The 15487-nt window shown below is 37.1% G+C and overlaps 1 protein-coding gene across 2 annotated transcripts in view; it reads right to left on the minus strand.

Annotated features, from left to right (window-relative positions):
• The window catches only part of PTPRR (protein tyrosine phosphatase receptor type R), a 273414-nt gene that overhangs the window by 101450 nt on the left and 156477 nt on the right, over positions 1–15487 (minus strand). For both annotated transcript variants that reach the window (XM_054445132.1, XM_063646503.1), the window contains exons 5-6: positions 13056–13166; positions 4648–4916 (exon numbers count right to left, since the gene is read on the minus strand). In XM_054445132.1, the coding sequence (XP_054301107.1) occupies positions 4648–4916; positions 13056–13166 (380 nt within the window). The remainder of the gene's footprint in view (positions 1–4647; positions 4917–13055; positions 13167–15487) is intronic.

Genomic DNA, 15487 nt, shown 5'->3' on the forward strand with positions numbered 1-15487 from the left:
AAGGAGACAATTCAATCATATATGTGTCCTCAAGAAGCTTAGAGTCTATTGGCTACAACAGATTAGTAAACCAGAACTTAAAGGCAACAAAGAAGTGCTATAAATACTGTATGCACACTGGGTTATGGAACTAAAGCAGGGGGGAACTTCCATACAGAAGAGAGGTAGCTGAATCAGTACTGGGCTGGAGGAAGAAGGAGGAGGTAGAGGGAGCCTCAAATTGGCTTCCAAGAGGAAGTGATGCATAAATGCCTCTCCCTGTATTCCTACTCCCACTTTCACCTTTGGACCTTTGCTGTATTTGGGCTGCCAGGGTCTTTTGGTGTTTTATTGCATTTGAAGAAATCTGAGAGCAGAAAGCAGGGAAATTTGAGTCCTGTCATGGGCTTTGTGTTCTAAAGGCCAGGTCTTTGGTGGAAGGTGGCATCTCGGGGTGTGGATGTCAGATAAGGTAGAATATGAAATAAGCCAGAGTAGGCTTTTCTACTCCCAAAGCCTAAGAAAATGCCTGTGGGCTCAGGGGAGGGTGAAGTGTTACAGCGGCTGCTTTGTGGGTGCAGGTGAGACCCTGGATCCTTCACCGCTGAGCCCTGGGAAGTGGGGGAACCTCAATAGGAGGACTGTGATCCTTGGTAGAGCCATGAGAAATGGCTGGAAAGTGTTTCTGGGGGATCATGTCTTAGATATGCCCAGGTTTTCCTATGCCTCCATTTGGGGTAGAACAGTGAGATGATTCTTGGGCATCTAAGAGTGGTTTGGATACAACTGAAAAAGAAGGAGAGAGAGAGAAAAGGAGAAAGCAACTGCTGGAAATGAAGGGGCTGCCTGAATAGCAACAGGGAACAACATGGTGGCAACTGTCCTGGGAATACTTATGAGAACCAGAGAGAAAATGGGCATTTTAGCAGACGACAATGTGCACAGATGACATCAAGGCAGATGGGGGCCTTACTCTTCATGTTGAGAAAGTCTCCTTAAAACGTAGAGGAAACCCTAAGAAACCAGAAGTAGGTTAGGTGAATCAGAAAAGGGCTGAGATTGAGTTTCTACCATTTAGGTGAAACAGCATCTAGCAAAAGAGCTTAGGTTGAGTTACAGAAAAATAAAATTGCATTTCTTGTTTTGATTTGTAGACCCAGATTCATGCCCACTATATTGGTGGTAATTTTCAAGGGCAAGGAGGAGTAGGGAAAAGGACAGGTTCTAGGCAAGTATTAATTCTTAGGCTTAAAAGAGAATGGCATGGTACCTGGAAAAATGTCCAAGTAGCGGGATGAATCCAAGGGGATGTTTAGCAGGAAATAGGGGTGAACATAGGCTGCCAAAGGCCAGATCAGAAAGGGCTTCATATTTCATAAGTAGAAGTTATCAGTTTCTTCCTGAAGGCAGTGTGGAAACACTGAGGAATTTTATAAAGAGAAAAACACTCAAATATAATTTAGAAAACCACTGTTTGAGAGGTCTAGAGAGTGGACTGGAAAAAAACAGAACTTGAGGTGGGGACCAGGAGGAGACTGGCTAGAATTAGGGAGATCCTGAGTTCTCCGTGGGATTGGGGTTGGATGGAGGGAACAGCTGGGAGAAGGTGCCAGGTCTTCATAATGTTCGGCTATATGGGGAGGGGGAAAAACAACACGGAGGAGCTGAGGATATTACTGGTTTCAGAGACTCACAATTTAAAAAGAAGAGAAATGATTTGATGAGGAAGGTCTTGAGTTCCATTTCTGAATGTTTTAAGTTGGTAGTGTTTAAGAAAGGTCAGAGTAGCGACACAGAGTTCAGAGCTAAAATATGGGTCTGGATTTCAACAGAAAGGTAGATTGAGCTAAAGGTACTTTTTCAGGAATCGCCAAAAGGTAGTAAGATAAGAAGTGGCCATGGTTGGGTGACTCAGGGAGGAGAGAAGAGGACACAGAACGAAACTCTGAGGTTAACAAGAGAAGGGAATCTGGAGAAGACCGAAGGTAGCCACGCAAGAAACAGAAAAATGATATATTTGAGGCCAAAGGAGGAGAGAGGTTTAAAAAGGAGATAGTTATTAGTGCTAGACGGGAAATGAAACATGTGCTTTGGATTTGGTAGTGAGACCATTGATAATTAACTTGATAATCGAGGATGTGAAAGAAGCAATGAGAATGAAAGGTGGGAGAAGAACAATGAGGCAGCAAGTACACTCTGTTCTTTTAAGACATGTATTTGAGAAAGGAAGGAAAAACAATAACCAGAGGAGGCATTGGATTAAGGGAGTTTCTTTAATACAAAAAAGAACCTATTTGTATGCTGAGGGAACAGCATTAGCAAAGAAGGTACAGTTGAAGGTAGAGGAGGAAAACTGATGAAGTTACTAGGGTTGAGGGGAATGACCTGGAGCCCTTGTGGAGAGAATAGTCTTCTCCTGCTCTGAGGTGGAAGAAAGTAGGAGGTGAAGTGTGGGATGCAGTGAAGTTGTAGATAAGGGGACAGAGAATCTATTTAACACTGATTACACACTTGCTCTGCTAGAATCCCCCAGGTGGACCAGAGATGGGTATGATTCCGTCCTTGTATTTGCCCTTCTCAAAGATTCACTTTAATGTAATGAATAAGTGAATATTTAACCTTATACTCCTTTAAACCAACATGTAGACCAACATGTCCAGCAGTGGTCTACAGAGGGCAGGATGCTGGGAATGGCTACTTCCCTAGGCAATTTTATACCAACCTTGCTTAGAATTGGTAGTGCATGATGATAATAAAAATTTGTCTGACTTTTAATCAGTTTTATTATGACCCTTCATTCTACTATAGATGACATGGCCTGTTATTGCCTGCAGACCTTTCTTGCCACCAGCCCTTCGTTCATCACTGATGCTCAGGTCTCTGCTTCAAAGTTCCTCTTTGAAGCAAACATAAAAGCACAAAAATAATATGGATAACCAGAGTAAAAAAAAACAGAAAGAGCTAAAAAATCAAGTTAAACCTCTTCATCTTTTAGAAGAAAATGAGGTCCAGATGAGTGAATGACTCAGGTGAGGCCACTAAACCCAGGAATGGCAGGGCTGGGTCTGGAATCCAGTTCTCCTGACTCCCAGTTAGCCTTAGGGAGAAAGTTCCATTTTGTCTACCTTTCCACACTGAATCACAAAAAGCAATTTAGTGATAGCTATGTAAGTGAATGTCACATGGAGACCCACATTGCCCGTCAAGAAACCACAGGTATTTTAGGGGAGGAGGTGGAAAGAATGACTTGATCAATCTCTATTTTCTTCCTGTTGTGGAGTCAAAGGGTTCAGTGTTTAAGGACCTTTAGAGATAAACACATTCCTTTATTTTTATGTCATCCATTGTTCCTTGGCAATACTTTCAAATAATTATGAAGGATCAATTTTGTACTCTGCAGTTCTTAAAACCCCAAGCTATATTTTTTGAAGGGTGTGTTTGTGTGTGTAAACCATAACTATTTGCATAGGGCATTGTGATATATCATGGGAAATATATTCAAAATTTATATATGTGATTTAAAAACCTCAGGCAACAAAATATATGGGGTTAGAAAATGGAGACATAGTAAAATAAGAGGAGAATGAACCTGGGATATTACTTTGAGAACTTACTCTCCCACTATCTTGGTGTTCAAAGTTGGATACACTACAAGTCATATTTTAAATATAAAATTAAAGCTTTTTATTTTAAGAAACACCATGGGAAAGCTTTACTTAATATTTTTGAGAGGCAAAGAATTAGTCTTTCATTTATGTATTTCGCAAATCCAAGTTTTCTTACATTGGATTTGCTTTCAATGGAAATGTATCAGTATAAAGTGAATCACATGTATAATACATCACAAAAAAGGTAAGGCAACAAAAATAATGTCACGGATTTTTTTTTTCTTTAGATAGAGTTTCACTCTGTTGCCAAGGCTGAAGTGTAGTGATGCTATCTCGGCTCACGGCAACGTCTGCCTCCCAGGTTCAAGCAATTCTCACATCCCAGCCTTCCAAGTAGCTGGGATTACAGGCATGCGCCACCTCACCTGGCTAACTTTTGCATTTTTAGTAGAGATGGGGTTTTGCCATATTGGCCAGGCTGGTCTTGAACTCCTGGCTCAAGTGATCCGCCCACCTCAGCCTCCCAAAGTACTTGGATTATAGGCGTGAGCCACTGCGCCCATCCAATGTCATGGATCTTGATACTGAATGTTTATTGTGGTTAAAAAATGCAGAGCTAAAACTTTAAAAAAAAATTAATCCGTGGCATCGGCTCCTGCCTGACTCCAGACAATGTGGGCTTTTGCAGGAAACACTCTGAGTTCATTCTCAGTCTTCTACCTACCAGAGTTTCATGACAATTAAACAAGATAGCATCTTGTGAGGTCAGTGAACCTCAATAAGCTAGAAATTGTCTTGTAGTTGAAGATGAACTTTGCTTGGATCTACACCATCTTGAATCTAGACAAGCTTAACAGAATCAGACATACATATCTAACAGATTTTATCTAACACAGTTGGATTCCTTTGGGAGACAAGAAACACTACTTCATCTGACTGTCCATTTAGTGGTGAACAACTCTACCCAATTATGTCAATCATTACTAGTTCTTTCTTTTTTAGTTGATGAATACTCTTTTTATAAAAAGCCACACGTAGGGTATACAGAACAAGCTCTTACCTCTCTTGAAGTCCTATGGGCTTCATTTTGAAAGGGGAAGGGCAGACAGAGGTAGCGGTGGTAGCTTTGATCTCAGGAGCACCTCGGCCTTGAGGGTCCACGACAACATTCAGTACCTTTGGGGCCTGCTCAGGTTGGACCATGCTGTGGACTGTCTTTGCCTCAGACAGTGCTGGCTGTAATGTGATGGGCGATAGGTGAATCTCCTGGTTTTTCTCTTTATCTTGTCTTAAGGAAAGCTGAAACCTTTCTTTTAATCTGTAAAGAATCTATAGAAGGAGATATAAAAAACTCCTGTCACATTTTCTCACACTAAACAACAGAGTATGATCTCCTCCACCCCACCCTGGGCAGACAAACCAAAATAAAGGCTGAACGATAAAGTAAACAAAGCCCTCTAGAAGATGATTTCTCAGTTTCGTGGTATTGAGATTTTTCTCAAGACAGTATTCTTGGTATTTCCAGTTATGCTGCACATGCGTATCAAATAATTGTGCACATGAATCTGTTCCACAAAGATATATTCAAAAGTAAATTTAACCAATTTTATAAAAAATGCCAGATGTTAGTTTGGTCACATGGGGAAATGGTAGGCTTATAGAAGGAATAACCGTAAAACACAGGTCTATGACATTTATAGAAATGGAGATATGCATCCAACATGGCTTGGTAGAAAAAAGTAGTCCTGCAAATATTAATAAAATAATAGTTATGCCATAAACCACAGTTTCTTATGTTGGTAAATCTCTGCATTAGTCATATATCAACTTGAGTATCTGGTAAATACTTGACAAATTAAATTTAGGGTACCTATGAAAGAATAATTTGGACAACCAGAATTTTTATTCTTACCACTTTGCCCTCTTACATTTTAATTTTAATTTAATTTAATTTTATTTTATTTTATTTCGATACAGGATCTGGCTCTGTTGCCCAAGCGAAAGTGCAGTGCTGTGATCACAGCTCACTGCAACCTCAAGCTCTCCCTTAAGGGAAAAAGACTATGCACCTACGAGATAGAACTAGAAATGCATATTAAACATTGAACTCCTAAGAAAAGAAAGACATTTTATTGTTTTTTATGTCAGTCTACCTCCTTGTAATCTGGAAACTTTTATACTGATGGTATTCATTGACTCTGGTAGGGTAAAGTTAAAGCTTAAATTTTGAAAAAAGGGTGGATTTGGAATATTCACATGACAAATATTAATCACATGAATGAGAAAGAAAAGACGTCTGACATTAAGTAAAAGGTCTTCTCACCTTTATAATAATTACTTTCAAGCAAGTGTAATGTGTTTTCTTTAAGCTATAGGATGGAAAAGACTGAAGATGAATGCCTTTATCATGTGCATAGTGTCTAAGGTTTTTAACTTACTGCTTCTCTTCAGTTTCCATGACCCTCACGGTATAAAAACAAAACCTGCACTAGAACAGTATGAATCAGATGATACATATATTTTAGGCTTATTGTGTTCAGCTAAACATTTAATTACTAAACAATGATGCAACAGAATTTAAAATATTGTTTTAGTTGCAAGAAAGTTATTTTCCCAAATGAAGAAACAAATATATCTGTACCTTTACAAAAATACACTTAGAAGATAAGGCATATATTATATATTTTAAGCTCTTCACATCTAAATATAATATGCATATCAGAACATTTGCTTGCCTGTTTACACTTGGATTTTGGAGAAATATGAATGAACAATGAAAATGGGAAAGCCAAGGAAATCTTGACCTTCTCAATTATTCTTGAAAGGTTGATTTTATGATTTATATTAGTGTAAAACAAAGTCTAGTCCAAAGTCCTTCCTTACCATTCATGAGCTTATGTTTTTGATGAGAAACCTTTGTAACATATTTTCCAATCAGTCATCTGTTTACTTCATGTCTGGTTACAGGTCAACTTTGCAACCTGTCTCCATGTAGTATGTGTACAAACTGATTTCTACATCTTTAATTAGCGAAAAGTAGAACCTGGAGAATGTGTGATGTATATAAGATAGTGTTTAAAAATACTCAAGAGATTGGGCTGTCTGAAAAAATATGGAAAAAATGGAAGGGATTGCTACTTGGCAATAGGGTAGTTGTCATGAAATTAAGCTATAAGGCAGTGATTCTCAACTGGCAGGGATTTTGCCCTCAGGAAACGTTTGGCAGTGTCTGGAGGTATTTTTGGTTGTCATATTTTCAGGATGTGGGGGAAGGAGAAGGGAAAGGGTGCTACTGGCATCTGGTAGGCAGAGGCTAACTACCTTTACAATGCATTGGAAAGGCTCCCCACACACCCCCGCCAACAGAAATAGTAACTCCAAAATGTCAGTAGTGTTGTTGGTAAAACCCTGGTGTAAGGGATCATAAAATTTTTGTGGTGTAATCTCCTCATTTCACATTTAAGTCCTGAGCTGTTGGATGAGTTATGGAGGTTTGGAAAGAAAACCTAGAATCCGAGTTTTCTGACTTCCAGGCATGTGATCATTCAACTCTATTGTTTCCCCCAAATTCTCATGTCCTTCTTTGAAACCTCTTTCCAAAAGCATCTGGAAAAGTGTGTCAGAGATGTTTCTCTGCACAGATTGAGATCTGGAATATAGCATATTCATATTTCTCTATGGGAATTCACTTTGTTGAAAAACTCGACCTAAAAGCTTACCGTAGCAATGGCAAGTCAACATTTTGCCTTCATCTCCAAGAGCTTGTTTGACTCTTGGACTGGAATAAAGTCATGTAATAATTTAAAAAAGGAAAAGAGAACAGATTATTGAATGAGAGGAGCTGTAAAACTCAAACTATAGCAAGAGAAAGAAAATAACAGTGGGAACAAAAAAAACCAGAGGAACACAGAAATGGGAGGAAGCTAAAAAAATTCGATGAAGTTTTTTTGCAGCTTAAAATTTTCATTCAAAAATCTCATGAGTAACACAAAACACTCTGTTTGGATTACAATGTGTTCAGATTTCAAAACGATGCCACCAACCACTAGTCTTTAACATTTGTTCTTTACAGTATTTTACAATTAGTTCTGAAAGAGTTCATTCACTCTTTTAATTTAATAATCCTGAGTCAATCCCTACTTCATTACATAAACAAGATATTGTAGATGCAAAAGTAACACAGAACTCTGTCTTCTGGGAATTCATAGGATTCCAGAAAAGATAAATGTGTAAAAATTATGTTCAGTACAAAGTACTAAGTGCAAAAATAGAGGTGTGCCCACAGCACAGAGGTATAATGTGGCACACATTTACCAGTTCCATCTGGGTAGAATGGCTCTGATAAATACAGCCATTCGCATCTGCTACTACTGGAGTTATTTGTGGCCAGAAATATATGTTCACAAGACAGAGTGATAAGACTAAAAAACAACAACAACAACAAAAAACAACAACCACAGTTTGACTCCTTTATGAAAACAAATGGAATTATGGTAAAGAACCCCGACTTTCAATTTAGATAGACTTGGGTTTGAATTTTTACCACTTCCTACTCTGCCACCCCCATACTCACCCATTGCATGTTCTTGGTCAAGTCATTTATTTTTTCTGAATCTTAGTTTTCTCATAAGTAAAATTAGGAAACTAAAATACATTAGGCGTTTAGTACTGCAGTAAATTTAGTACCAGTTTAGTACCAATAAGTGTGCAATAAATGGAAGAAACTAATTTTTATTGTTATTACTATTAAGACAGTTGTATTCTTCTTAATACAGAAAAAAATTGAGAATTAATTTGAGATATATGCCTACTTAACCAATCATTCCAGTTAGGAATCTGGTCCTAGTTCCCTTCGTCCCAAGGGATTATATATAACAAATGAGAAAATTATGTCCACCTTTGACAAGTATTTATTACATGATGTTAAGGCTATAGCAGGTGGTTCAATGTAGGATTTCTTGCTGCAGCTACCAGACTACAACTAGAGAAACTCTTTCCCTCCCATATGGATGACTCTCCTATGGGTCTAACATGCCAGTGTTTTTTATTGATCCAAACAACTATTTTCATGTGATTTCTAAAACTGCTTTCCAGAAGCAATCTGGCCTGTAGACATCTCTAGCTACATTTCATAAATGTCTTTGTACTTGTTAATAAACCTGTAAGGACATTTGGATGTCTAATTTAGATGATAAATGGTGTTCTTTCTATTATTTGTTCAAGTTTAAGAACTAATTCCTCTTAGTAAATTTCTTTCATCTAAAACAGACTGAATGGATTGGAAGTTGCCCACACGTTTTTTCTTGGAAAACTGTATTTTTCTATTTGTCGCTCCACCCACTGCACATTCACATTTGTGAGGTGCTAAATAAGTCACATATTTGAAAATGTCATGCCTGTCTAATTTTATGCCTGGCAACATTTTTTTTTTTTTTGTATTTTAAGGAAAGTAAACAATATGCCACTTTTCAAAAATGTTGCCAAGTCTTATGTTGTTGTTACATAGCACATACAACCTTCCATTACAGCAATTTACCTATATAATTTTATAATAAAACTCATGCTTTTCATTTCTATGGCATGTAGGAATGCCAATGCAAATGGAAGCACTTGATTTTTTATAAATATAATCAATGCCAGGGGGAAAATTCTGAGTTATATCTTTCCTTTGTCATGGAATCAACAAAACTATGGGAAACAGAGTTGGAATACATGTGTTTCAGAATCACGAAAGTGATAGTACAAGTATCACTGAGAAATGCATGTGAAACACTTACTTTAAATCTAGCTTATTATCAAAATAATTTGAACACTTAGAAAGATGAGCTTATTTTAGATAATCACTTTGACATGTCCCTAAACATGAACTCTTGACTCCTCTGTGGTAAGTTCCATCAGATAAACTTGGCTTTGTGCTAATCCTATTAGGTAGTACTTCTTTTCTTGTGAATATGAACTTCCTGTCTGTGTGCTGCCTGTTCCTCTGTTACTTTTCAGAATTTGTTTTTATTTATATATTTTTCAGAGGCAGAGAATCTGTAGCCGAGGCTGGAGTAAAGTGGTATGATCATAGCTCACTGTAACCTCAAACCCCTGGGTTCAAGTGCTCCTCCCCTTCAGTCTCCTCAGTAGCTGGGACTACAGGCATGTGCCATCAGCCTGGATAATTTTTTAAACCCTTTTTTTTTGTAAAGACAGGGTCTCACTGTGTTGCCTAGGCTGGTTTTAGATCCCTGGGCTTATGCAATTCCCCTGCCTCTGCCTCCCAAGTGTGGGGATTACAGGCGTGAACCACTGCACTTGGTCCCCCTGTTACTTTTAAAAGTGACTCCTTCAAATTAAAATTTAAGATAGTGTTTGAAATCCATCTAATTATTTCTTTCATTTGTTTAAGAACTATCTGAACATGCTCATCTCCATTCCCAACGTGTCCCGCTCCCAGGAAATGAGAACATTTCCACACAGGCAGGGAAGCCAAATAACCTAGGAGTCATCCTTAATTTTACCCCCATTGCTGAGAATTGGGACACAGCAAGTTTTGTTGGTTCTACTTTCAAATAGATCTCAATCCTTCACTTCTCTCCATCCCCACCACCCACCCCTGTTCTATGCCACCAGCATCTTCTTCACTGCGATATTGCAGAAGCCTCCAGAAAGATCCTCCTCCTTCCACAATTCGCCCCACCCTCTGTCCACCACCACTTTCTACCAGAAGAAAATGTGATCTTTTAAACACACACAGCAGATCACATCAAGGCTCTGCCTAAAATATTCTTCCCCTCGAGCCTGAACAGGCTAAGCTTATTCTAATTGCACTCACAGTACCCTCTGCCTGGGGGTCCTTTACTCACATATTCACCCGTAGGTCTCAAACATCTCAGGTTGCTCTGCTCCACTCACTCGTTATTATGGTTTCTTCTTCATAGCACTTATCAATATTTGATTTTTAAAATTAATATACTATTTTTTAGAGTAGTTTTAGGTTTACAGAAAAACTGAGCAGAAAATACCAAGTTCTCATATACCTTTCTTCCCTACCTCTTCATTTTCCCCTATTAATATCTTGCATTGGTGTAATTCATTTGTTGTAATTGATGAACCAACATTGATGTATTATTATTAAAGTCCATAGTGTAGATAGTGTAGATCAGAGCTCACTCTTCATACATTGTACAGGTTTTGACAAATTCATGTCATGTATTCATCATTACAGAAAATAGAATAGTTTCACTGCTCTAAAATCTGCTGTCCTCCACCTAATCGTTCCCTTTCTCTGAAATCTCTGGCAACCACTGATATTCTCACTATCTCTATAGGCTTGACTTTTCCTGAATGTCATATAGTTGGAATCACATAGCACGTTCACCATTTGATTTTTTAAAATTAACTTAATTATTTTCTATGTCTCCCTCTAGAGTAAAGACTTCAAGAAAATAGGGATCTTATCTGTCTTGTTTTCTCCTTTGCCCACAGCACCAGCAACAAATAGGCCCACAGAGAATATTCTGCAGGAATCTGTTGATTGAATGAATAGATGAATCCACCTGCTAACCCAATAGAGAGCAATCACCTATACTTCTGAAATGCTCCTTTCTTGATTTGTTCTAATAACGTTGGAGTCGACTTCCCTAAGTTTCTGACTTTTACATTGATGTTTTGCAAATATTGGGAAAGGAGAGTCATCCTCTGGCCCCAAGTGGTTGAGGGTGTGACTACTATAGGTCCTTTTGCCACAAGACCAACATAGGCATTTATCTAGTTACATTCAGTACATGAGCACGCCCTGAGTTAGAAATGCAGAATCTGAAACACATTCTATATGTTAATAGCAAGCTCTGCTCTGTTTCTGCTGCCCTTTAGTACTCAAAGGCTGGGCACGAATCTGCTTTCCCACTTCCTTTCTTTTATCCTTGCCTTTGCTCTTCTGAATCACATCCATTGATCACCTGAATATTTTCCACTTTTATCACTTTCAATTCCTTTCTATTCTCCCCCTCCTCTTATCCTTTCTCATCTGCAAAGCAGAAAAACACCCTAATTGTGACTGACAAGAGAGGGAACAGCACTTGAGATTTCCGGTAGGAAGGAAAGAAGAATCGCGTATTATTAAAGTGCAATTAACCATAACAAAGAACTACGTCCTTTAAAACAGAGATGCCCAGAAGACTCTGCCATAATTTCCAAAAATCTCCAACTTTCTCTCATTAAAATTCTTTCCTTTTAATCTCTGCCATGTGAAATATAAAAATCAGTTTTTACTCAATTCTAAATTATTCGTTTATTGAGTCACAATTCTTAGATTTTTTTTTTTTTTTCTTAATGCTTGACCCATAGGAGCTACCTCTGAATTCATTATGATGGAAGATTTAGGGTACTCTTGTTACTTCACATATTTTAAACTCTAGAAAACATGCTTATCTTCACCCTGTTTAAGACTGTGCTTGTTTTATATCCTCTAAGTTTAGCCCATGCAGCCTCTGTCTTTCCAGACGGAGCCCCAATCTTTCTAACAGTAACCCCTTCCCAGTAGGGGAAGCAGAAATAAACAAAATCCAATAAAACACTTAGCAACATTGTTGATTGTGGAGAGAAATAAGTAACATAATGTCTTTTGGGGGGCACTTAAAAACTAAGGAAGAAGTATTTATTTAAATGTACAAAATTAAAAAGAATATAGCTCACAGGGAAAAAGGACATTAAAACCTATTTGTAAACTCTAAATATTATATTACATCTTGAAATTTTCAAATGAGTAGAAACATCTTATTCTACCCTAAAGATACCGTTAATTCATTCAATGCCAAATAGTACTGCTTAATTTAGTGGGTTAAGTTTGTTTTGGGTTCTATTTTTTAAATTAGAAATATGCTTTTAAAGGCTACACGTTATTACTTACCGAGCTATTCCAGCATATACATTTATACTTTTGTACTATTTATCCACCTTAAAAATGAATTAGTAGTCTAACTAACTTAGCCTTTGAGGGTGTAATCATCTCCTTTTCATAGAATGGTTTCAAGGTCTTTTAAAAATAAGGAAATCAACCATTCCTTAGGGAGTAATCTTGTCTCAAAGACATAGTTCTTTTTAAATTTTTTCCTGAGTTCCATAAAGATGATATAAAAGGAGAAATAAAGTAAACCCAAAGTGTGCCCGTGAGACTTTACTGACTTTGAGGGCTTCAGGGACCTCAGTAAATCACTTTCTAAAGCTTCATTCTCAGAGTTGATCAAGTTACTAAAAACTGCATTGCAATTACAGCCTTATTATTCAGGTCAGCATCCTTAATTCCATAAGCTCTCCTTTAGCAATCGCTCTGATGTCAGATATGAAATACTCCTAATCTAACAGGATCATAGTCTTGCTTCTGCTCCGAAGCATTTTAACATTCATTTGAATGGCAATGTACCCACTAATATCAAGCAGTGGGCTCAGCAAAGGATAAAATATACAAAGAAGCAAACTTACCATCAAACACGTTACTATAATAACAAAGATGCTGAGAAAAATGACAACAGCATAAAATCCTTCTTTGCTCCAGATTTTGTCCGCTTCATGTTGCCCTTGTAAAACATTTTTCTTTAAAAGCAAAACAGAAAGTCCGACGTTAAATGAGAGCTTGAGAAAACTGGCGTTCTTATCAGACACTAAACATATTTTTAGCCTTATTCCATTCAGTGTAGTGCAACACACCTACACCCCCCGCTGCCAGAGCTGCTTCTCAAACTGTTCTAAGACAACAGACTGCCATCCTTATATATCAAGAGATTATTTAGTCTCCTATACAGGAGAAAGCGTGCCTGACATGGCATCCGCAGGTCCCAGGCTTTCTAAATATCCCTCAGCGTCTCTCTTGGAAACTACCTGGTTCATAGGTAAGAGAGTTCTGTTCTTTTCTGTGTGGAGGAAATTGTTTCTGATTTCCTTACTCTGTTTTAGGTCCCCTCCCACAACATCAGCACCTTGGATTACGTGCTATACTATCGTTCTTTACTTTTAAACAAAAGTGAAACAAGTGCAAACAAAAGCTTGTGGTGCATTAATAAATACAGCAACAATGCCAGCATTATTTCCTTCTTTCTTTTAATCACATCTTTCTTTTTTTTTTTTTTTAAATAGAGTCTCTGCTGTCAAAACCTGACTAAAATATCATCTCAACAATATATGTTGTTAGAATATCACATATTTTTCTAAAGTAATAGTGAACATTAAAAAGTTCAGAATTATTTGGTAATAAAAGGTAGAATACACAGGTTTATTTTTATTTGTATCATTTTTGTTCCACTTTGGGGGTGGAAGAGCAGAAAAGAAGCATGAATAAAGTGTGCATGACTCTTTCATTAATTTTTTTAAAGAAGCACATTGACTAAAATCCATTCTTAGAATGAAATTAAGTTGTATAATTTAGTGACAGTATAGATTTATAGTTAACGAAACTAACTTGAAACCAAATAGTCCATGATTAGAAAAAACATGTAAAGGCTAAATCAAGTGAAATGCTTTAACTCATCTAAAATTTCATTTTGTTGAAGGTTGCCTTTTTATTCCCTTTAGTGAGAGTACATATCTGTCCTTGGATATTGTTTCCAGTGATTAAGAAGGCCTGGAGTAAAACGTGTCTTGTAGGTGTCTGAACTTTGAAATCATTGCTAATTTATTTTTAAGGCTTTTAAAAAATAAAATATATCCAACATTTATAAATCAGACAAAAAATTTACCTTGAAAAATATTTTATGAGAACTTTCATTCTGGAATGCAAGTGTGTTTTGGTGGGAAGATAAGCAAGGCTGAACAGAAAAGATTTTTGAGTTCAATTGTGATTACAAAAATTATTTGGAGAAAGCCTTTATTAAATGCTAAAGTAATCAGGATTCTATTTCCTTTACTTGTAAAACATCAATGTGCTCACTAATTATAGTATAATAGTATCTGGCCTACTTTCTAAGACATAGATGCATAGATACAAGAAATGATTTAGATATGTATTTTAAAGATATATAAATGACAAATCGATGGAGAATCTGAAAACACTTGATTGATAAAATGATTAGAAACCAAGTATCCTGCTGCAAAACAACTTTGGGTTCAAGTGACAAATTTTCTTTCACCTCTTTGACGTCAGCCATATCTTTTTTTTTAAATTCCAATGTCTCTATAAGCATAGCTGGAAACTAATAGAAAAGAAAACTCTTGCAGAAATCAGGTATAAATATGGAAATGAATTTTTTACAGGCAACAAAATAGCATCCATTGTTTGCTATAAAAGCAAACTAGTTAAGCCTTCAAGTAGGCAGCATAAATTTGTCAAATTTAAGTATAGGGAGTTGAGCTTAAGCCCATGTAAAATTTGGATAAAAAGGGGTGGTTAGGTGGGTGGAAAGAGATTTTGTGTTCCTAACCCGATTTGGTTCATTTTTTTTTCTTGCTATAGTTCTACAACTCCTAGAATATCAACATGTTCCTTTCTGCTTAAGACAAACCTATTTTGTTTTCTTTTTCAACTGAAGCAGTAAGGATGAAAGAATTAACTCCCACCCTCCCATCCCCCACTCCCAGTTAGAAAGACACGTTTTAAACTCCTAGAACTTAGTCACTGCACTTTCTTGGTAAATAGATTTCTTTCTGAGTCATGCTACTCCTGCTGAACACTACTATATTTGTACAGAGATCTGAAAAACTTGATAAGGGCAGGGTAATAAATGGAAATTTTGTAGTTAAGAGCTCACAAATCAAAAGACTATAATTCACAAGAATCTTCAATCTAACCTTTGCATAGGGTTAACCCCATGCTTTTTATATTTTGTCAGGGGCCAAGGGGTGAATAATTCAGAGGCTCTGTTGTTGGGTCAAGCCAATGCCACTATATCATCTTTATGTTTTATTATTTCATAGTTACATTG

This window comes from Pongo pygmaeus, chromosome 10, assembly GCF_028885625.2.
Source record: "Pongo pygmaeus isolate AG05252 chromosome 10, NHGRI_mPonPyg2-v2.0_pri, whole genome shotgun sequence".
Classification (NCBI taxonomy): Eukaryota; Metazoa; Chordata; class Mammalia; order Primates; family Hominidae; genus Pongo; species Pongo pygmaeus.